Source organism: Ictalurus furcatus, chromosome 5 (assembly GCF_023375685.1).
Source record: "Ictalurus furcatus strain D&B chromosome 5, Billie_1.0, whole genome shotgun sequence".
Taxonomy (NCBI): domain Eukaryota; kingdom Metazoa; phylum Chordata; class Actinopteri; order Siluriformes; family Ictaluridae; genus Ictalurus; species Ictalurus furcatus.
In genome coordinates this window covers 3,132,913-3,155,469 of record NC_071259.1, presented here as the reverse complement: position 1 = coordinate 3,155,469, position 22,557 = coordinate 3,132,913, and the positions used below count along the sequence as shown (strand labels likewise).

Sequence of the window (22,557 nt, the reverse complement as noted above, 5' to 3'; positions counted from 1 at the left end):
GAGGGTTAAAAAAATATTTTTTTTATGAACACAGTCAAACCAGTGCCAAATTTGAAATGATTATTTTTAATTTTGTTTATTGATGTATTTTGTTGAGATTTTAGACGTATTTTTATTTATTTATTTATTTATTTATTTTTAGATGTTTTTAGATGATATTTTATTCAGAGATTTTAGGTTTTTAATGCATTTTATTTGGATAAGTTTTTTTTTTAGTCAATTTAAAGCCTTTTTTTTTGTAAGATCTTTGACTCATTTTATGTCGTTTATTTGGTTTTTGTTTATAGGGACATACTTATTACTCGTGTTCAATCAGTTTGAACTGAGCTTTTTTATTTTTTTTTAAATTCTTTTTATGTATTATTTTATGTTTGAGTTGGTTAGGATCTTCTTAAACTCAATTTTATGCTTTTGAATGAATTTTGTTGGGTTTTTGAGTCCGTTCTGTTAGGTTTTTAAAGCATTTTCCCTTTTGTTAAGCTTTCGATTTTTTTCAATATTTTTGTTAGTGTTTTCGGTTTGGTTTTTTGTTTTTTATTTCAGTGCCAGATTTCGCTCGGTTATGCTTTTACAACACCTTGAAGCGCTTCTCTCAGGAAAGTGAACACCTCAGTACTTTGTTCTGTCAGTTTGCCCTTTTCAGCTCCTGAGCCATCATCACTCCTGTAGCTTTTGGTGAAACGCCGGCTAAACGAGACTTTGATCAGGTTTAACGACCCAGTTTACACAGAGAGAGAGAGACACACACACACACACACACGGAGAGAGCGAGACGGGGAGAGATCAGGTTCGAGTAATTGATCAAACATGTTAGGAGAGATCTGAACTACAAAACAACACCGAAGCTAAATGTTAAAGGTCTTCAGCGTTCATCAGAAGGGTATGAGCTCTAACCTCACTGATTATTACAGATACTAACACTCTCTCTCTTTCTCCTTCTCCATATATTCCCTCTTTCTATATTTCTAGATTCTCTTTGCTTCTTTTTGTTCATACTTTTTTCCTTTTCTCTTCTTATTTAATACTCTTTCTTTTTCTTTCTGTTCTATTTTCCTATCTATATATTCTCTCTCTCTCTCTCTCTCTCTCTCTCTCTATATATATAATATATATATGTGTGTGTGTGTGTGTGTGTGTGTGTGTGTGTGTGTGTGTAATTAATAAATATATATAATATCCTTCTTTCTTCCTCTGTATTTTCTCTCTCTCCTTATAAACTGCAGTTAGAGCATCATCATGATGATTATATCACTTCGTTATAAAAACAACTCTCTTTATTTCACCCGTGTCTCATTCTGGACTCATTACAGACGAAGCGTGTGTGTGTGGGGGGGTGTGTGTGTGTGTGTGGGTGTGGTAACATTTAAAATAAAATATTTTCATTTATCCCATTTGAGCTGAACACACACACACTATCGCTTGTGTACACACACCCCATGGTGTTTCTGATAACCAGCTGAGAGGAATGAATTACATGTTAACTCAATCTGTCTCTCTCTGTCTCTCTCGTGCTCACACACACACACACACACACCCCGGCTCATACCGGTGTCTCCGTGTACACTCCTCGTAGACGGTGTTGTGCATTAGGCAGTTGCTCTTCACAGCCAGTTCTCACTGATGATTAATTCCCTCCAGCTGATCAAACTCCTTTCTCTGCACGACCTTTACATAGTGACTTTCTTTCTACTCTCCTTTCCTCTCTCTCTTTTTTTTTTCATCGTTTCTTGCTTTCTTTCTTTTTATTAATATTCTCATTTCTTTTTTCCTTTTTTTTTTTTTTTTTTTTTTTTTTAGTTTTTCTTTCTCAAGGTTCTGTTTTTGCTCGTTTCTCTCTTGCTTTCTTTTTCACTGTACACGTCTAATTCTTTGTTCTTTCCTTTTATTTTTTTGTACGAGGTGTATATTGTCTTGTTCCCTATATATATTCTTCTTTTCTTCTTTTCTTTCTTTAGTATTTCTGCTTCTTTTTTGTTTCTTTATACACTTTTACTTTCTACATCTAGTTTTTTTTTATTCTTTCTACTCTGTCTCTTGTTCTTTCTCTTTCTTTCTACGTGTTCTTTGGTTCCTTTTCTCTCACGATACAGTGCATTAAAAGATACTAATACGTTTTTCATTATAAATCAGACATTTTGGCGGCAGGTGATTTTTAAAACTGCGACATTCTCGTTCTTACAGAATTAGTTTCTGTTTTATAAACATCGTAAAGATCATATTTTATGTCTGTGATTATTTCTGTGGTACGGCCTCGCTATGAATCGGACCGTGCCAGACTTTAACTGGGTCAGACGCTTGGTATGTGTTGGGAATCGTGGACGTGGTCCAGAACCCTATGCTGCATCATCATGGAGTCTGACATGATACTGACCCGACCCTAATACACGGCTCGGCGTGGAGCGAGGGTAGGGAGCGAGGGTAGGGAGCGAGGGTAGGGAGCGAGGGTAGGGTTTAGAACACAGTTGCACGTTGAGGGTTATAAAGAGCATGGGAAAAGTAAACAGGACATGACAAAATAGCAAGAAAATGGGGGGGGGGACCTTCTGGAAGAAACTATTCTGACCTCATACTTGACATGGTTCATTTGCTTTACAGATCCCTGTGAATGAACTTTCGCTATGGAAACGAGCACGAATATAAGCCGCGTTCACGCCGTGTCGTAATGACCGTATTTACGAGGTTCCGACTTGTAAAAAGCGCTCGCGTCCTCGTAGATCTCGAAGTCGCAACGTGTAAACTAGGAATTTTCCGGCATCTCCGGTCGTACCACCTGACCTCCGCAGCGTCGTGCGGAAACGCTCCAAACGGCGGCGGCTTCAGCGGTAAAACGTGCTTAAGTAGTTATCTCGTAATAATTCATATTACCGTCTATTATTAACGTCTTTTTAATAACGCAAGATTAGTCTGTAAATAAACAAAAGACACAAATTACAGGAAACCGTATTGTCGCAGCGGTCCGCAACATCGTCTCACACCGGTTCATGTAATTCCGAGTCCGAGGACGTGAACAGCTCCGGGTAGGACGTCCGGGTCGTCGTCGTCGTGGTGGTGTAGTAATTACGAGTAATAATTCCAGCGTGGCGTGAACCTGTGATTTCCAGTGCTGGAGGAACTCCTGTCAGAGCTGCTGTTCTAGAAAATGAATCGGCGCCCTCTGAGTCGAGGATTTCGAAAAGGGGTTCTTTAAAAGGTGCTTTGTTAATAAAGATAATGGTACTTGGCTTATTAACAACGTTCTAGTTTGGAAGCTTTATGACCTGAAAACCACTTTAAAGCTTTTAAAGCGTCAGTGCAGGAGGACAACTGAAGAACCCTTGTTCTTGTAGAATGTGTGCAGTGATGATCTCTGTGTCTCTCTCTCTCTCTCGCTCTCTCTCTCTCTCTCTCTCTCTGTCTGTCTCTACAGATGAGCGGGCCGGCCGAGCGCTGGACCATGTGAGTGAGGAGAGCGGAGCGAGCGACTTCCTGTCAGCGTGAGAGAAGGAGGAGGAGGAGGAGGTGAGAGAAGGAGGAGGTGAGAGGGAGGAATGGGCGTGGGGAAGAACTCCATCTGCAAATCCATGGACTCCAACACAGAGCCGGGCAAATATGAGGAGGAGAGCAAACACAGCGCCAACTTCTACCCCATCCCAGTGAGTCTCGGCGTGTCTGTGAGTGTGAGTCTCGGCGTGTCTGTCTGTGAGCGTGAGTCTCGGCGTGTCTGTCTGTGAGCGTGAGTCTCGGCGTGTCTGTCTGTGAGCGTGAGTCTCGGCGTGTCTGTCTGTGAGCGTGACTCTCGGCGTGTCTGTCTGTGAGCGTGAGTCTCGGCGTGTCTGTCTGTGAGCGTGAGTCTCGGCGTGTCTGTCTGTGAGCGTGAGTCTCGGCGTGTCTGTCTGTGAGCGTGAGTCTCGGCGTGTCTGCGAGCGTGAGTCTCGGCGTGTCCGTGAGCGTGAGTCTCGGCGTGTCCATGTTTGCTGCCGGCTACGAGACGTCTGCCGTGTCCGTGAGTCTCGGCGTGTCCGTGAGTCTCGACGTGTCCATGTTCGCTGCCGGCTGTGAGACGTCTGGTTTCAGGGCCACATGCGAACAGCCACTTTATACAAATGACCTATAAAAGCTCTTCCGTCTGGTATTTTTACATATTCAAATAAACACCCTTCAGGGTCAGGACTTTTCTCACACACACACACACACACACACACACACACACACACACACACGGGCTGGGTTATATGACGATATACAGTCAGTTTTTTTAAATAAAGAGTCCCTCCATTTTCACGGGTTCAAAAGTAATTGGACAAACTAACGACCATAAATATTCGGAATATTTTTAACTCTTTGATGCGAATCCTTTGCTGTGAATGACTGAAATCTGCAACTGCCTCAAAATTGTAACGTCGGTTAATCGAGCTTCGATTAATTACAGGTGACAACAATTGGAGAAGGCAGATCTTGAGTAAAGTGTGTGTGTGTGTGTGTGTGTGTGTTCACGCTGTACCTAATCATTTGCATGTGTTTCCATAAGCTCAGCCTAGTCTCTTTCTACCTTTTGACTTTCTACCAATGATTTATTTATTTATTTATTTATTAAAGAATTACTTTTTAAGCATTTAGAGTTGCATTTAATGCTGTGGAACATCCATGAAAGAAGTTGGTTGCTGTTAGCGCTCGTGTTATAACGGCTATAAACAGTTTTTCCCGTCTCTCTCTCGCTCTCTCTCTCTCTCTCTCTCTCTCTCTCTCTCTCTCTCTCTCACTCGCGCTCTTTCTAAAAACTGCAAATTAGCCTATCTTATTAGCTCTAAAATGTCCTTTTGGAATTGGATGTGCGTAATAAATGACTGTTTTAAGGACAAAATCCTGACAACTGTATTGAAATAAGACATCTGAACAATGTCCTGAGGCGTGGTAACTGTGGTAAAAGCGGAATATTTGACTCCGGTCCGTTGAGTTATTAGAATATGATGCACATATTCATTTTCTGATAATTAAACGTGTGTGTGCATGTGTGTGTTTGACAGGTGGTGGTTAATGGAGTGTCCCCAACTCCTGGAGACCAGGACAGGGAGGACACTGAGCTCATGGCCATCTACACTAAAGAGAGACAAGCGACTGATAAAGTGAGCTGACTCTGATTTAATCTCTCTCTCTGTGTCTCTCTCTCTCTCTCTCTCTCTCTCTCTTTGTGTCTCTCTCCTCTGTGTGTGTGTCTCTCTGTCTTTCTCTCTCGCGCTCTCTCTCTCTCGATCTCTCTCTGTGTGTCTCTCTCTGCCTGTGTGTGTCTCTCTGTGTCTCTCTCTGTCTTTCTCTCTCTCTCTCTCTCGATCTCTCTCTGTGTGTCTCTCTCTGCCTGTGTGTGTCTCTGTGTCTCTCTCTGTCTTTCTCTCTCTCTCTCTCGATCTCTCTCTGTGTGTCTCTCTCTGCCTGTGTGTGTCTCTCTGTGTCTCTCTCTGTCTTTCTCTCTCTCTCTCTCGGTCTCTCTCGGTGTCTCGCTGTGTGTGTGTGTGTCTCTGTCTTTCTCTGTCTCTGTGTCTCTCTGTGTGTATCTCTGTTTCTTTATATATTGTATTATACCTAGCTGATAATCAGGGTGTGTGCAGGACACTTGGAGTCTCTCTGTCCCTCAGGCTGTCTCATTCTGTGTGAAGGCTGCAGTGTGTCCCTCTCCCTGTCCTTAAAATGAGTTTTCATTTCTCATCTTGTTAGTTCATGGAAATTGGGTATTTAGTGAGTGATGGTCAGCGAAAGTCTGTGTTGATCTCAGCGTGGAGGAGGAAGTGCGTCTCTGTCTCAACCTCACCGCTCATACTCTGAGCTCACGGTTCTCTGTTCTCAGCCGGGTTCTCCTGCGTCGGCTCTGTTCCACGGCGAGGCTGTGCTCACTCAGGCTGTGCTTAGTCAGGATCCGTCTTTGCTTTATATCTCGGCCAGTTCATACTGTCTGTTTAGGGCCCGATAGCAGTGTAATCTGGACTGGGTTTGGGTCTGACTGTCCCAGTGCCCCAGATATACTCTTCTCATAAGTTCAGTAATTTGGTGGACTCTCATTAGACCGTGGTGAGCAGTGCATTTTGTAGAGTAAGCCTTTTCCAGTCGGAGACATCAGAACAAGGTCGTCTGCGTGGAGCAGAAATGTCTCTTCTGTATTGTTTACGGTCATTTACCTCATTTCCGGGTATCGCCTCCCGTCATTTACCCCACGCCAATTTGTAAAACTTGATCAAATGATCCCATGTTCCAAATTTTAAAATCGACAGAACACACGAATATAGATTCTCTTTGCTGATTTTGGTGCGTGTGCTGGATGATTAGGCCGTGCAGGGTGTAATCAGTAGTGAGATTATTTACTCTTACTCAGGACACCGTGTTCCTAAGGACGGCCTGTATGTTTGTGTTGATGATGCAGCAGAAAACCTTCTCTAGCTCACACAGATGCCCTGCTAGTTGTTTGGGTCTGATTTTATTTCACTTGGGGATATAAACCCGCGGTTCCAGAAATGAGGAAAGCAGCCAGCGTGGGGAACCGGGTCGAACAGCTTTAATAACTCTCTCTGCATTTCTCACCTGATGCTGTCAGTGACTTCCATTCCGTTAAGGTCACCCTACTAGCCACTGCCATACCAAACATAAGAGACAACCCTTGAGAATGCCCCGCCTACCACCATGAACACCCACCCACTCTTGCCCCGCCTACCACCATGAACACCCACCCGCTCTTGCCCCGCCTGTCGCCATGAACACCCACCCACTCTTGCCCCGCCTGTCGCCATGAACACCCACCCACTCTTGCCCCGCCTGTCGCCATGAACACCAATCCACCCTTACCCCAGTTCAGCACTTTATCCCTGTGTTCCTGTTAACGTCAATGTATATCATGTTGCATCGCGTTATTGATTTTGCTGTATATTAGCATTTTTCTTTCTTTTTTTTTTTTTGTATTACTATTTTTTTCACTTTTTGGACAGTTCCTACTTCTCTTGCTCTGTTGTTGTATGCTGCTTTGTCAGTACAAAGGCATCTTTTTTCATGCCAATAAAGCACACATTGAATTGGGGGGGGGGGGGGCATTCCTTCAACATCAGGACTGATGACCTTCTTGAAAACGGGCGAGTACCACAGGAATACGTTCTTCCGAAACGCAGACGCCTCGGGGCGAAACCAGAAAGCGTGCGCACGAGTGTTTCTGCGCTCTTGCATCGACCAGATAGAGGGGATACTGAAGAGTAAAGTTTGTTGAGTTTAACTTTTGAACCGTGTAACCTATGCATCACTTTTAAACCGTATACGTCGTAGTCTAGCGTTTTATCGAGCGGGTACGAATTCACTTCAGTCGCTCTTCCCAAATGTCTATCTTTGGAGATAATGACACCCATGTCGTCTTCCCGGGGGATCTGAGGACACTGTAAAATGAGAGCGAGACCAGGAAATGGTCTTGGGGCAAATCCTGAAACCTTATCAGATTTTTTTGTTTGTTTATAACTTGTATTTGTTCTAAACAGGCTTGCTTTAGTTGCAGATGTATGTAGTATACTTCACTTATTTGTTTTATTGCTAGGTTTACATTAGTTTGGTTGGGCTGGAGTTATTTGAATGAGGTTAGGTTAGTGATTTTTACAGAGCTCATTTCATCTCTCTCTCTCGCTCTCGCTCGATCTCGCTCTCTCCTCCTCTTATTCGTCTTTTAATTAAGAAGTGACAGGTTGGTGCTCCTGTAAACTCTTAATCTCCCTCCCTCTGGCCTCCTAACCCTCACCACATGCTTCTTAGTCATCATGACTCTGCACTTTTGCTTGCACGTGCAGCGGGGGGGGAGATGAAGGCTGGCAGATCATGTGAGCGTTGCAGGAAGTTTCTCCGTTTCTCCCTCCATCTCCGATTCAGTGCCTTGTAGTGCCCTTTAACCCCATTCACCACTTTCTCTTCGTTATTAAACATTAGCTCGAGGGATTAGTGGACCGTCAGAGTAAGAAGCCGTGATTTTTAGCAAGACAAAGTATGGCCTGACAATACAACACTGTTGTATTTATATATAAAGAGGGATTACAGATAATATAGGCATGATATAAAAATAATACTTGCTGTACTTTTATCTTCTGTTCACTAGTGCTGTGAACTTCTTTTACTTTATTCCTTTGTTTACAGTCGAGTGCGAACGTTTGCAGCCAAAAGGCCTTGACAGGGTGGTGTTTATTTATTTAAACACCCCCCCCCCCTCCCCCCCATTATCATGTTGTAACAACATGCTATTAACATATTAATAGTGAAAATTAAACTGGCATCAACTCAAATAAATCTCTAAGCTTTTGTATCCCAAACACTGTCCTTTTTTTTAACTTGAATTATTTTTGTGTTTATAGAAATTGTAAAATAAGGGTACGTTTTATTTATTTTTTATTTTTCCCCCATTTCCTTCTCCCAGATGGGGGATACAAACTTTTCCACTCAGCTTTACTTCTTTCTCTATCATCCAGCCGCTTTCAAGCTAAGACTAAATTGTCCTTGAAGACTTGTCGAAACATGGACTGATGTGCATGTTCAAGAAGAAGCAGTGATGATGATGATGATGATAATTTGATAATGAACATGAATGTTGTGCTGTAGTCTTGATTTATCTCACGGTTTAGCCACAACTCTGTAAGGGAGAATTTTTTTGTGTGTGTGTGTGTGTGTGCGCACACTGACCTATAATCAGCCCCAAAAAACACTCAGTGATCTTTTCCTGAGAGCGGGGAGCGGTTACCATAGAAACGACTTTGCTGCAACATGTGTTTGTGTGTTCCCTCTCCACCAGAGTTCCTTATCGGAGACAGTGGACAGCACAGACAGTACGGACGCCAGGAGAATGGACATGATCTACACCATAGAAGACACCCCGCCCTGGTATCTGTGCATCTTCCTAGGTTTACAGGTACACAAGCAGTGACATTACACACGACACCTTTGATACATGATGCAAAATGAATTTTGACCCTCGGTTGACTCACTCGGGCGCTCAGATGACTCACTCGGGCGCTCAGATGACTCACTCGGGCGCTCAGATGACTCACTCGGGCGCTCAGATGACTCACTCGGGCGCTCAGTTGACTCACTCGGGCGCTCAGTTGACTCACTCGGGCGCTCAGATGACTCACTCGGGCGCTCAGTTGACTCGCACAGTTACTCAGATGACTCACTCAGGCACTCAACTGATTCACTTGGACATTTCATAGAGCCCTATGGACACTCGGTTGACTCACCTGGGCACTCGATTGACCTACACAGACATTTACAAAAGACACTCAGATGCTTGATCAACCCACTCAGACACTGGCAAAAGGCTCGGTCACTCGATTGACTCACCCAGACTCTCATTCGACTCAGAATGACTCACTCAGACCCATGAAAGGCACTGTGTGTGTGTGTGTGTGTGTGTGTGTGTGTGTGTGTGTGTGTGTGTGTTGACTACAGTATACTACTACAGCTTAGCTCGGTGTTATAATCACAGTGGCTGATTTTAGTAACTACATGCCCTGTTCTCTCTGTAATTTAAGACATGACTTGTTCACACACGCACACTGGCCTGTAATTGTTCTCGTGTGTGTGTCTCCACAGCACTACCTAACGTGCTTCAGTGGGACGATCGCTGTGCCGTTCCTGCTGGCCGAAGCCATGTGTGTGGGATTCGACCAGTGGGCTACAAGTCAGCTCATCGGCACCATTTTCTTCTGCGTGGGCATCACCACACTGCTGCAGACCACCATCGGCTGCCGGTGAGGGAGTGTGTGTGTGTGGGGCTCTGACCTTAAAACTTTATTATAGACTATGGAACTTGTGGTGTGTGTGTGTGTGTGTGTGTGTGATGTTCATGGCCATGTGGGTATATATTGCGCTGTGTATTTTTACCGTCTAGTTAATCTTTTTTTTTTCTTAGTGTGAAAGCTGACCGCACGTGTCTTTTTCATGTTTCCTAATGAGCCGAGAGTTTGAAAAGGTAGAGGGGGGAAAACGTTTCTACAACAACGCAGCAGCACGGATCAGTGCCTTCACGTGATTCAATAAATACCAGGAGAACACCTGTGTGACAGCAGAGAAACACTCGAACTGCTGGGATTCGGAAAGATTTCTCTGCTCAAGCGAGTACGATGGGGGGATTCTGACCGGAGAGAGAGAGAGAGAGAGAGAGAGAGAGAGAGAGAGAGAACAGGAGGGAGGGAGAGAGAGTAGGTGAAGGGAATAAAGAATATGCAGTGTGAAGATGAGAAGAGAGAAAATGGATAAAAATAAATCAGCACCTGCTTATACACACTTATTTTCTCTTCCTCTTTCTTTGTCAGTCTTGGTTCTCTCTCTGTCTGTGCCTCTTTCTCTTTGTCTTTCTCTTACTCACTCACTCACTATTTTCGTCTCTTGTCACTTTCTGTCTCTCTCACTCGCTATTTTTCAATTTGAAAATTGTCTCTAATTTTCTCTCTCTCTCTCTCTCTCTCTCTCTGTGGCTTGGTCTCTCTCTCTCTCTCTCTCTCTCTCTCTCTCTCTCTCTCTGTGGCTTGGTCCTTCTCTTTTTCTGGCTGCCTCTGCCACCATTTCTCTGTTTGTCTTTCATTCTTGCTTTCTCTTAGCCTATTTCTCCCCTTTTTTTCTTCTCTCTGCTGCTCAGTCTTTCCTTCATTCTCTTCTCTCTCTCTCTGTCTTCTTAACATCTTGTTCTGTCTCTTGAATGTCTTTCTGCCTCTCACTTTTTCGTCTCTCACTGTTTCTCTGTCTCGTTTTCTGTCACGTAATCCTAGCATATCTCTCTCTCTCTCTCCCTCTCTGTAGCACTTCTATTTCAATGCATCTCTGATAATATTAGTTGGTGTGTCCCCCCCCCCCCGTCCCCCCCGAATGACACTGAGATGAAGGCTGTCTGCTCTCACTCTCTCATGCAATGTTTAAACAGCCCTCGCTGTGTCTCAATGGTATCGCACCACCGCCCGTCCGCCCCCGTCTCGCGCATCCGCGCCAGGGCAAGGTCGAAACTATTTCATAACGGAAAAAGGCAGTTTATTCGGTGCGCTTCAAAATTGTTTTGTAGAGAGAGGTGCTGAAAATTTGGCACAAATCAGTTTCGGTAGAACGGTTCTACAAAGCGATCCCTAATTACACGCTGATGGGTTTTTTTTTTTTTTTTTTTAAGCACAGCTTCCTGATCGAGTCCAGACACGCGGGAGCTGAAGTTGAAGAGTCGTTAACGTGACGTACGATCACTAATCCCGGTTTAAAAACTTTAAAACCTACCCTGCGGCTGAAAGTAGGACGTGTTCACAAGCAGCGAGCGGGTCGAATAAAGCCGGGGCGCCAAAACTTTTCATCCTGGACAGTTGTGCCTTTTCTGTGGCTTTATAGTGTTCTATCAGGTATATAGTACCCTGTGTAGTGAGGTAACCGTGCAGTGATCTGATCTCACATGACCTCTGTTGACCTCACACACGTCGCACATGTCGTCTCCATGGAAACGTAACTAAAGAGCACTGAAAAACCAGGAAGTAAGATATGTGATGACTCGGCGTTCCCACTGAGACGACACTCCTGCCCTCTCTCTTGGAAAGTAAAGTGTGAGCCTGTGTATTTGTGTGTGTGTGTGTGTGTGTGTGTGTGTGTGTGTGTGTTACCTACAGCTGTGCACACACACACAAAGTCCATTCCTGATTCTGTTTCATCATCCAGAGTTAACGGATGAAGGTGCTTTACATCAAATGAATTTTTTTTTGTCAAAAATGTAAATAAATAAGCTGCTTACAGTGGCCCATTGGCAGTTTCTGGGATTTGAACCCACACCATTCTGAGTAGCGCAGTGATGAAGCTCAAGTCACAACAGCGCCATTGAAACATGGCCTTGCTAGTAGAGACACCTAGTGGTTGTGATGTGGTACTGCAACTGTCGTTCTTTTATGCTTATCATGCAATCACAAAAAATACACACGCGCGCACACATACCGCAAAAAAAGATGACAGAAGAGGATAAGTGTGTGTGGGATGAAGGAAGAGAGAAGGCCTCGGTGTGTCCATGGTGGTGTTCCTGCTTATGTCCTTGTAGGTTTATATTAATGACTGTCTGTGTGTGTGTGTGTCTGCCTTTTCAGACTTCCGTTATTCCAAGCCAGTGCTTTTGCATTCCTCGCCCCAGCCAGAGCCATACTTTCTTTAGACAAATGGAAGTGTAATGCAACAGGTAATTGATATATAAAATACACACACACACACACACACACACACACGTACGTGTTCATGCAGTTCATTCTCCTGTATCCTTCCCTGCCGCAGATATTCCTCTGGTGAACGGCACTGAGCTCATGCACACGGAGCACATCTGGTACCCCAGGATAAGAGAGGTGAGACCAATCCACTCCAGCATTCAAAATGGAGGACGGTTAAAGTTGGTCGCTAGGCAACCAGGAAAGATGGACACATGGGACATAGCGTGATCTAGTTTCGATAACTGAAGAGGTAGTTTTGGTTTGTAATGGGGTCTAAGGAGTTCAGACATTTCTGAAACACCGAGAAGAAAGAGAGAGACTTGTACTTGTGACAGAATGTAGAGAGAGAGAGAGAGAGTGTGTGTATGTGTGAGAGAGAGAGAGAGAAGTGATTCATATTGATAAGGAAAGATGAGCGAGATAGACAGTGTGAATATGAGAAGAGAGAAAATGGATAAACACCTGCTTACACACACACACACACACACACACACACACCTTTCAGTTTTCTATCTGTGTCTGTTTTCTCATTTATTTTCTCTCCCTCTTTCTCTCATCAGTCCTGGTTCTCTCTCTCTCCCCGTTTCTTTCTCTTTTTGTCTCTCCCACTGTCTCTCTCTTTCTGTCTGTCTTTTTCAGTCTCTCCCTTTCTTTCTCTCTGTCAGTGTATGTTTTTCTTTGTCCTCTCTCTCTTTCTTTCTTTCTTTCTTCCTGTCTCTCTCACTCACTTATTTTGTCTCTGTCTCCTCTCGTCTCACTCTCTCTGTCTCTCTCACACGAACAGCCTTTGCGAACCCGTATACAGTTTTTGGTAAGGCTTTTAGTTTTAAAGGCCCGCGGCCCCGTGCGCCGTCCTTTCAAACGTCCAGCTCCATTAAACGCTTTCTCACTGCGTCGAGTGGTTTCGCAACTGGATTTGCTAACAGCGTTTGGCTCCCGTGGTGAAACACGGGCTTTCCCACGGGTCAGTCGGAGCGAGCCGTATTCCATTACGCCGGTCGTGAAAGGGTCTGGAGGCGGCTTTAATCGACGATCCTTCCGTCCTCGGCTTCTTCCGTGTCTCTCTCTTGTCGCCTTATCTCCTCCACTCTCTCTCTCTGTCTCTCTCTCAAATACAATTTACTCACTGTGTACACACTGAGGCTAGACTCACTTTCTCCATGCCTCTCCCCCGTGCTCGTGTAGATTCAAGGGGCCATAATCGTGTCCTCTCTGGTCGAGGTGTGTGTGGGAGCGCTGGGTCTCCCGGGTCTGTTGTTGAAGTACATCGGGCCCCTCACCATCACACCCACCGTGGCCCTGATCGGCCTCTCCGGCTTCCAGGCAGCAGGGGAGCGGGCGGGCAAACACTGGGGCATCGCTATGCTGTGAGTATCACATGTTCATTCCCACACAGTACGATATGGAAGGAATAACACACTCTAGGACGCGTCGTTCTAGGAAAATAATCATCTATAATCAAAATAACACGATGAGACGGTGTTACCGTTACCATCCTGATGTTTTTAGTGTTTTTTTTTTTGTTGCTTAAAGACCACATTCCATAGTGTTTAATTTCCCATCTACAACGACTTTAAAAATATATACTGTGTATGTAAACCTGGGTTGCTGTTTTAGAAAATGAATCTTTAACATCTCAACCCTTCTGACCAATCAGAATCGAGAATTTGACAGCATTGTGGTCAGCATGTGATCTGAATATTGTGATCAGATCGTATCTAGGGCATTTTATTTTACCATCAAATTAGTCTTGCAAGTCAGACCTCTACAAGCACCCTGTATATGAAAATTGTAGATTGGTGTGTTAAGAAGAGTGTGTGTGTGTGTGTGTGTGTGTGTGTGTTCTTCCCCAGGACGATTTTTCTGGTGCTGCTGTTTTCTCAGTACGCTCGCAACGTGCAGCTGCCACTTCCCATCTACAAAGCCAAGAAAGGCTGGACCTCCTACCGCCTCCAGCTCTTCAAGATGTTCCCCGTAAGTCCTTCTGCCATCAACACACACACACACACACACACACACACACACACACACACACTAACTCCTTTCACTGACAGTGCATTAAAATGTATTTAACTATTTCAATTCCTTTTGGAAGGGCTCGTTTTTCAAAGCAGACCCCGTCACACTGGATAAATATACCAAAATCAGCGATATACTGTAAACATGGAAGCATGAATTAACACCTATTAGAACCCGGGATAGATGTACATATGGCAAAAGTAGCTCCATTTCCTTAATCCTTTACTGCACGGTGTTGCCGTATGGTAACAATGAATTTATCTCCAGTTTTTTGATGGGCAATAAAACAAAACGACTGTTTTCCTATTTAACTGGAGAAAGGGGGGTGTTAACTTTGACACAATATAAAAAAAACCCATGTCATGGCATCACATGGCATGGTGAAGGTCATCCTGAGAGGGTTCTCAAAATGATATATATTTTTATTACTTGAACAGATTCGAGCAATGCAAATGCATTAAAATGTTGTTAAACACAGTAAAGTCGTGTGTCGGTGTTTGTTAACGACGCACGCTGTCGAAGCGTCGTTCCAAATCCGGTGTATATAAAACCGTGTAGAAAATGGGAATAACGTAAAACGAAGACGCAGGTCCGCTCTCGAGCGTGTCCCCGTCGTGAACGAACTCCGTCGAGTGTCTGGTTACAGGATTACGGTGGTCATTAGCATCCCGGTGGCACCAGATGGCAGACGCCGGAGCGTCTGATGAGCTCTTTGGCATGGGAGTAGGGTCACACCTGCGCCAGGCTCTGTAACGAACTCCTCATGCCAGGCTCGCTTTCCGGCGTTATCTAATCCGGCGTGGATATCCGAGCAGCGCCGGTGACGCGGACGAGAAACCGATTTTTAAAAATGTTTTATTTTATTGACGTTACATGCCTAGACCGCGTACGTACAACACAATCGATTCCGATTGGTTTAATTTTCTATAACGGCAGCTCTGACGGTAGTGCAGGGTTATATATTAACACGCTCGTTCTAATACGTCTCCGTTTCTATAGTAACCGCTCGTTCACGGGGACTTGTATAGCAAACGCGCGACAAATCTGCCGTGTTGAAGGTTTCTGTAAAGGAGACGTTTATGTAACGTTTATGGAAAATTTAGCCTAAATGAGCTATTTTTTTAAAAGAAAAGAAAAAACCCAGCTTTTTTTAATGTATAAATATTCAGATGTTTCAACAGCGCTAGTGTGTAAGCGTGTCTGACATTTCGTGCGATCGTGAGTGTGACGTCTGTCTCTATCTCTGTAGATCATCATGGCGATCCTTGTCTCCTGGTTTCTGTGTTTCATCTTCACTGTGACGGACGTGTTTCCTCCAGAGAAGGATCAGTACGGCTACTACGCCCGCACAGACGCCAGGCAGGGCATCCTGGCAGCCGCGCCCTGGTTTAAAGTTCCCTACCCCTGTGAGTGAGCCCGTTCTCGCAAATGACGGTCTAGATTTTAAACAATTGAACGTAAATGTGTCAATTTTAAAATGAGTGGGTTCAGGGATAAATTGCGTACGTTATGCCAGAATATTAGACACGCGCGTCTATGTAATTGTGAAATTGAACGTAAAACGGATCGATGTGGTGTTTTTGGTTTATTTATTTATTTATTTTAATCGTAGTTCAGTGGGGGTTGCCGACGGTAACCGCAGCCGGGGTGATCGGAATGATGAGTGCCGTGGTGGCCAGCATCATCGAGTCTATCGGAGATTATTACGCCTGTGCACGGCTGTCCTGTGCCCCGCCTCCTCCTGTACACGCTATAAACAGGTAACACACACACACACACGCTAATGTCCTTATGTTGTATGTGTTTAGGATTAAAGCGTTTCCATATGTACATCAAGGCGTATGTATACGTATATTCCATATGCACATATTAAGGTGTTTCTTACTTTTTGAAATGTATTTATTCTGTGTGTTATTTGACACTGTAAAGCACTTTAAGCCGCATGGTCGTCTTTTCTCATTTCTGTCTCAGGGGGATTTTTGTCGAAGGCCTGTCCTGTGTGCTGGACGGTTTGTTCGGGACAGGAAACGGTTCCACGTCTTCCAGTCCAAACATCGGTGTTCTGGGGATCACGAAGGTATCTCGGCGCTGTAATAAGCAGGAAGCGAACGTGTATAAAAGAGAGGATGTTTGTGATTGGCTGATGTGTGTGTGGTGTGATTGGTGCAGGTGGGCAGTAGGCGGGTGATACAGTACGGAGCGTTGCTGATGCTGATGCTCGGCACTGTCGGGAAGTTCAGCGCTCTCTTCGCGTCTCTCCCGGACCCCGTGCTCGGCGCGCTGTTCTGCACGCTCTTCGGGATGATCACGGCCGTGGGTTTGTCCAACCTGCAGTTCGTCGACCTCAACTCCTCACGCAACCTCTTCGTCCTCGGCTTCTCCATCTTCTTCGGGCTGGTCCTCCCCAACTACCTCAGGGGAAACCCTCTCGTCACTGGTGAGCGCGCGCGTACACACACGCACACAGACATGCCAGTACTCTCCTTAAGATCTGTGTTTCTCAACTCAAACCATCTACAGTTACTACCACTGCTCTGTTTTGATTCGGCTTGAGTTTGAGTGTGGTGTTGACACCCTCCTGTCTCCCGTTCACTCTTGCACAGGAATCGTGGAGATCGATCAGGTGCTGAACGTTCTGCTGACCACGGCCATGTTCGTCGGCGGTTCCGTAGCCTTCGTTCTGGACAACACTATTCCCGGTGAGTATGTTCTGCGTTCAGTGTGACCGTTCTCCTCCGTGGGTATAACGCAATGCAAATTCAACGCCTTCCTGTTTGCGTGTGCGCAGGCACCCCGGAGGAGCGAGGGATCCGTAAGCTGAAGCGCGGCTCCGGTTCCGGCACGTCCGAGCTGAAAGGGATGCGATCCTACGATCTGCCGTTTGGCATGGACTTCCTGAGGCGCCACCGCATCTTCCAGTACCTGCCCATCAGCCCTACGTTCAGCGGTTACCAGTGTAACAGACTGGGCGGAGCCTGTCGGGGGCGGGGCAGCATACGAGGAGACGAGGGCGTGGCTGTGAGGACGGAGGCGGGTGAAAGCAGAGTGTAGTGTGGAGAGCGTGTTTTCCCTGCACTTACCATCGCGCTGTTATTAAAGCTCTCGACGAGCTCGTGTGTGTGTGTGTGTGTGTGTAGGTTAGAGCTCGTGCTAGTCTATTTTTCTCACCTGTGAACTCTCTCTCTCACACACACACACACACACACACACACACTTTTAATCTGCAGTATAAAAACCTTTTCATATTATGTGATGGGACACTGTTGTTTCAAGATGTGGAAGTCATGGAAACCTTCCACCAGGGGGCGACCATCTTAGGACGTCTCCCAGACTGAGAGATGGAAATTGACTCGTCAGGAAACAAAAAAAAAAATACCCACACAGCATGATTTTCTTTTTCCTTAGCAAACCTGCTGAGAAATGTCGTTTTGCGCGTTTTAGATTTAGACTTGACGCAATACACGTTACATTTCTACGAATACACGACGTGTCCTCAAAACGTTGCCGTTCGTCCAGGGTGTTTTTCTTTTTTTATTTTAAGCGTAACACGGAAGCTACAAGACTAAAAAAAAAAAATTCGTTTTCTGTTCGGCTAGGTTTGAGCTACGTGAGCTGTCGCTTGCTAAACGCAAAACAGTTGTGATCTATGCGAGAGTTTGCAAGAAACGCGCACACGCACACTTTTTAAACCAGTTCCTCAGTCTTGTAACCTGATATTAACCTGGGCTGAGCCTTTAGCATTTCCACTGACCTAAAACCCTCTCTGCTGTCTGTGTGTCTGGTTTCGCTGAGGTTCCATTTCCGGCGCGAAGTCTTGCCAACTTTGAATTGTTCTACAAAATATTAGCGCAGGTTTAAGTTTACTCAGTTATTTTTCTGTGCTTGTTAGACAGGACATGTGCAGTGCCAGTAATGTTTTGGAGCATGTTGATAATGCATGGGTGGGGGAGAGGGGGCAGTGATTCACTTACCCCAAATGTAGTCGAGTAGCTAAGGCATGTTTTAGTATCTGATGTTTATTTCTTTACTATTGCATGGGAGCAATGAGAAGTTAATAGGTTTATTTTTTATTCTTTTCTTTTTCTTTTTTTTTTTTTTTTTTTAAATTGGCTTGTTGATTGTTCATTCCTGCTGAACGTGCTGTCTAACCTCGTTAATCTTCAAGCTTTTCAGAATCGCTGCTAAATCACGGGAGAATATTTCGAATTAAAAATACAGTATTCTCACCCCACCGCAAGCCCTATATTCCATTCTATTCCATTCTATTCCATTCTATTCTATTCTGTTATAGACGGACTGAAATCTTCTCCGTAGGCAGCGCGAAGTTCTTCATGGCCATCCAGTGAAGCTTTGTTCATGTTTCTAGATAACAGGAAGTCCCGCTGTGTCCTGAACCGTGTCTGTAAAGAACTGGACGTGATTTGAGAACAGATTTTTCTGTGAGATAGACGTCCGTCAGCATTAGTAGCTCTAGTTTCGAGGGGCGGGGAGAACTAAAAAAAAAAGCAAACATCAGACACCAAACATGTCTTGGTTGATTGACTGCATTGGGGTGATTTTTTTGATTATTATTATTATTATTATTATTATTATTATTATTATTATATATTTTTCCTGAATTGTTCCTTTAAAACAAAGCAAAAGCACTTAAGTCCTGATCTGTCTGATGTTGTTCTGTTGAAAGGTGCCAGTTTTATCTACACTATTAGGAGCTTTGACACTCGCAGTACAATGTGTTTTTTTTTCTTGCCTGGTTGGTTTTCACACTATAGACGTTGTTCATATTATTATTATTATTATTATTATTATTATTATTTTCCTCGTTGTGTTTCTTTACACAAAGGTCGTCACGTTCAAACAAGCGGTGTTTTTAAAATCTGAACGGTCGGCTCGGCCGCTGCGACGCGGTATCGGACTAACGGCGTCGTGAAAGCAGCTTAACGAGTACGTGGGTCCGTGTCATCGAAGCACGAAGAACCGAACCGCTTGAACGTTTCCTCGTTAATCACACCAAAAGATCCAAATCCAAAAAAAACACGACTAGAGACAGCCACGTAGACCGGAGCGTACATGTTTGCGTATTTATTTATTTATTTATGGTAGTCAGGGCTTTGGCTGAAAACGTCCACGCAAACAGAAGAGACATCTCTGAAATCTAGCGAGTTGGGGGGGGGGGGAGACCAAGAAAACGCTCTGGGTGGAAATTTACGCGCGAGAGATGAGGTACTGGAACGTTTGCGACTTTACACTTTTACAGCTGAACTGGTGCTTGATGTAAAAGGTCATTCCACGTGTCGTGATGATTCAGCTGTTACTCTCTCTGTTTATTTACCTTTTATTTTACTAGGCTCTCTCGCTACTGGATAAACTTGTCATTCGATTCGTATCGTTTGTTCTTGTTTGTGTTTTGTTTTAAATCTCGTGTTTTCATTGGATGCACTCGTCTTACTTTTGAACCGACGTCATTTTTTTTTTTTTTTTTTTTTTTTTTTTTTTTGGTTCACCGAGCAATTTTTATCCCAAATATCTGGAGCTGCACCAACGAGGATTAAATGAACCAGAGTTTGAAGCTAATCACGGATTTGTTAATCCGAGCTTGGCTTTAACTCAGGTTGCGAACTCGATTTCATAAACAGGAAGTAAACTCTTTCGCCTTAACTTTGTGAAGAAATCCTCAAACCGGCCGATCAGAATCCGTTCTTTGAGGAACGTGCGCGTTTTATGCAGTCGGTCTGATAAATACGGAGAATTTAAACCTCATCAGCTGCTAAAACGAATCCTTAACCGAACCCATACGTTTTATCCTTGAAGCAATAGAAGAACAGGATTAAACACGGTTGAAAGTTCGATGCGACTTGATTATTCGATCTCGCTCTTGCGTCGGTGCAGCCCAGAGACTGTTTGTTTTTACATTTCCTCAGCCGGTCTTTGTGCCAGTATTAGGGACGTTAACGGATTCTGTGCGGGAGACGGAGCGAAGTTCGAACCTAATGTTTACTACAAGTATGGCAAAGTGAACTACAGCACTATAAATATCACTGCAATAATAAAAAAAGAAAGAAAGAAAAGGCCTGAGAAAGAGGCAATGTCTTGAAACTTGTGTAGAGGTATTTGGATGTTTTTCGTTCTATAGTGAACTCGTTATAAAACTAGAGTCGGGGCGACTCTATGGATGGAATGTCTGACAGGACAAAAACAGCAGTGTTGCATTTTTACTCGTGAGTAAATTATCACACGCAGGTGGAAGGTACTTAAGAAGCTGTCATTTTTTTCCCCCTCCTTTTTTTTGGGGGGGGGGGGGGGGGGGGCGGTGTTGGCGGGCTACAGTTGAGTTATAAGATTTATACTTGACCCGAGTATAATTAACAATTAATGACATTTCTGTGAGAAATCCCAAACTGTTTTACTCCTCCTACGTTATAAATCTCAAAAGATTATGATTCCCCCCCCCCCTCTTTTGCTCGAATGTTTGTCCAATCACGCTTCAGTCATATTTTAACTTTAAATTTTGTTCATCAAATCCCAAATCCACACCAGTTTATAAATACAGAAGTTAGTTTTCATAAGAAATGAAGACGTTAAACGAAATTTCGTAACTATATAACATTTGTAGCTTTTTAATACAGATCACATTGTTTAAATTTTATTTAAAAAATATCGTAAATGTGACGCCAAAAACAGGAAGTATCATTTTGTCTTGGTAAGATTTCCACCGTGAGATTTTGATCCAAGTTTTATTTATCACTCCAGTCGTTGTAATCCGATCGTCTCGGTGTATTTCCACATCGTTTCTGATTTCTTAAAGCGTTTATTTCTTCAAAATTGTTCTGCGTGCTGTAATTTCAGTTGGATAATTACTTAAAGTTAGTAACTGTCTGTGGGGGGGTTAAATGTTAAAACATCTTAAATGTTCTGTACAGAAATATTAGATGTCTTGCTACATATTTTTCAAGATGTTTCCACTTTGCGAAGGAAATTTTGGTCGCTTTCTTCTTCTTCTTTTTTTTTTGCGCACAGTGAACACGTGATTTTTGTGGGCGGAGTTAAACATAACACTATAACGCTTCTGGCCCTGTTTATAACGTGAAACCGTTTCTCGTGTGAAGTATAGCTGTAAAACACCAACGTTTTGTGTCAGCCTGAGCACCACATGTTCACCGTGTCCTCTCTTTCATTCTTCAAACTTTAACTTCTTGAGTTTTTAAAAAAAAAAAACGTTTGTAAACCGCTCTCGGATGCCGAATACGACTCGGACGGGCCTTCTTGCTAAGACCTCTCGCTTCCTCCCGATCCAGATCCCGATGTTCGCTGTGGTACGGTAACTCTGGCTCTGATTGACGCCCGTGCGGATTTTTAAATCGGCAGATCGCGAAAATAAATTTTTAGCGTTAATATAACGCGTAAAACGGAAGCCTCAGATTTGACCTCGATGTCAAAGGTGAAAGGTCGTGAGGGGTCTCCGTAAGACGGTCACTAAGAGTATGATTTCAAAGATAAAATCCCTTCAGTTATTTTGAAGGAGAATCTATCTGAAGAATATACTATTGTCTATCTGAAGTGTTTGATATCTTTTTCTTTCTTTCAGGTTTTTTTTGTTTGTTTTTTTTACACATGATTTTTTTTTTTTTTTTTAAATGTTTTTACAGATAAAGACGTGTTTGTAGAGATCACGTGTATAAACGTAAATATTATAATACCATGCTGCGAAGCGCACCATTTTTGTTACACTTTTATTTAAGTGGAATGAAAAAAAAAAAGTTTTGTTTTCTTTTTTAATTTTATTCTTTGTCTCTTTTTGAAAGTTTTTAGAATAGCTACTTTTGTTAGCTAGAACATTTCTTCATAATGTATTTTTCTAACATTGCTTCCAGTTTGATGTCGAGTCAATAGCAGAATAAAACTAAGAGCGTTTTAGTGAGATACTTTATGGTAAATATATGGATATACTGATTATATTGAGTAGAGTACGGCGTGTGCTTTACTCCTGGACCAGGCTTTGTGAATACTAATTGTAGCGACTGATTTATTCCTTGCTCCTAAAATGATTTAAAAAGATGTTACACAATGAACTCTTGTGTGCTTCATTTATTTCTTCAAAATTCCGAGTGCTGATGAGTAACCAGTCCGGACCGGATTTCAGGAGTTTCTTTTGTGATTGTTGCGGCCAAAAACGCTCGGTTCTGCTGCGGTTTTTTTTTCAAAATTTGTGATTCAAGTTGCGGAGGTTTTTTTTTTTTTTCTTTTTTTTGTGGAAAATGACGAAAGTGCGCTCTCTCACCGTGATGTCGGTTGGTAAACGAGACCTTTTAGCTGTACTCGTGTTCGCTTTGGCTAAACGATG

General features: G+C 43.6%; 1 protein-coding gene across 2 annotated transcripts in view; it reads left to right on the top strand.

Annotated features, from left to right (window-relative positions):
* slc23a2 (solute carrier family 23 member 2) overlaps positions 1-22,285 on the top strand; it is a 30,985-nt gene extending 8,700 nt beyond the window's left edge. For both annotated transcript variants that reach the window (XM_053624206.1, XM_053624207.1), the window contains exons 2-15: positions 3,407-3,632; positions 5,004-5,102; positions 8,774-8,890; positions 9,574-9,731; positions 12,084-12,172; positions 12,265-12,332; positions 13,383-13,564; positions 14,051-14,171; positions 15,466-15,622; positions 15,829-15,976; positions 16,188-16,293; positions 16,386-16,653; positions 16,820-16,915; positions 17,005-22,285. In XM_053624206.1, the coding sequence (XP_053480181.1) occupies positions 3,528-3,632; positions 5,004-5,102; positions 8,774-8,890; positions 9,574-9,731; positions 12,084-12,172; positions 12,265-12,332; positions 13,383-13,564; positions 14,051-14,171; positions 15,466-15,622; positions 15,829-15,976; positions 16,188-16,293; positions 16,386-16,653; positions 16,820-16,915; positions 17,005-17,267 (1,977 nt within the window). In that variant the 5' untranslated portion in view covers positions 3,407-3,527 and the 3' untranslated portion in view covers positions 17,268-22,285. The remainder of the gene's footprint in view (positions 1-3,406; positions 3,633-5,003; positions 5,103-8,773; positions 8,891-9,573; positions 9,732-12,083; positions 12,173-12,264; positions 12,333-13,382; positions 13,565-14,050; positions 14,172-15,465; positions 15,623-15,828; positions 15,977-16,187; positions 16,294-16,385; positions 16,654-16,819; positions 16,916-17,004) is intronic.
* The last annotated feature ends 272 nt before the right edge of the window (positions 22,286-22,557 follow it).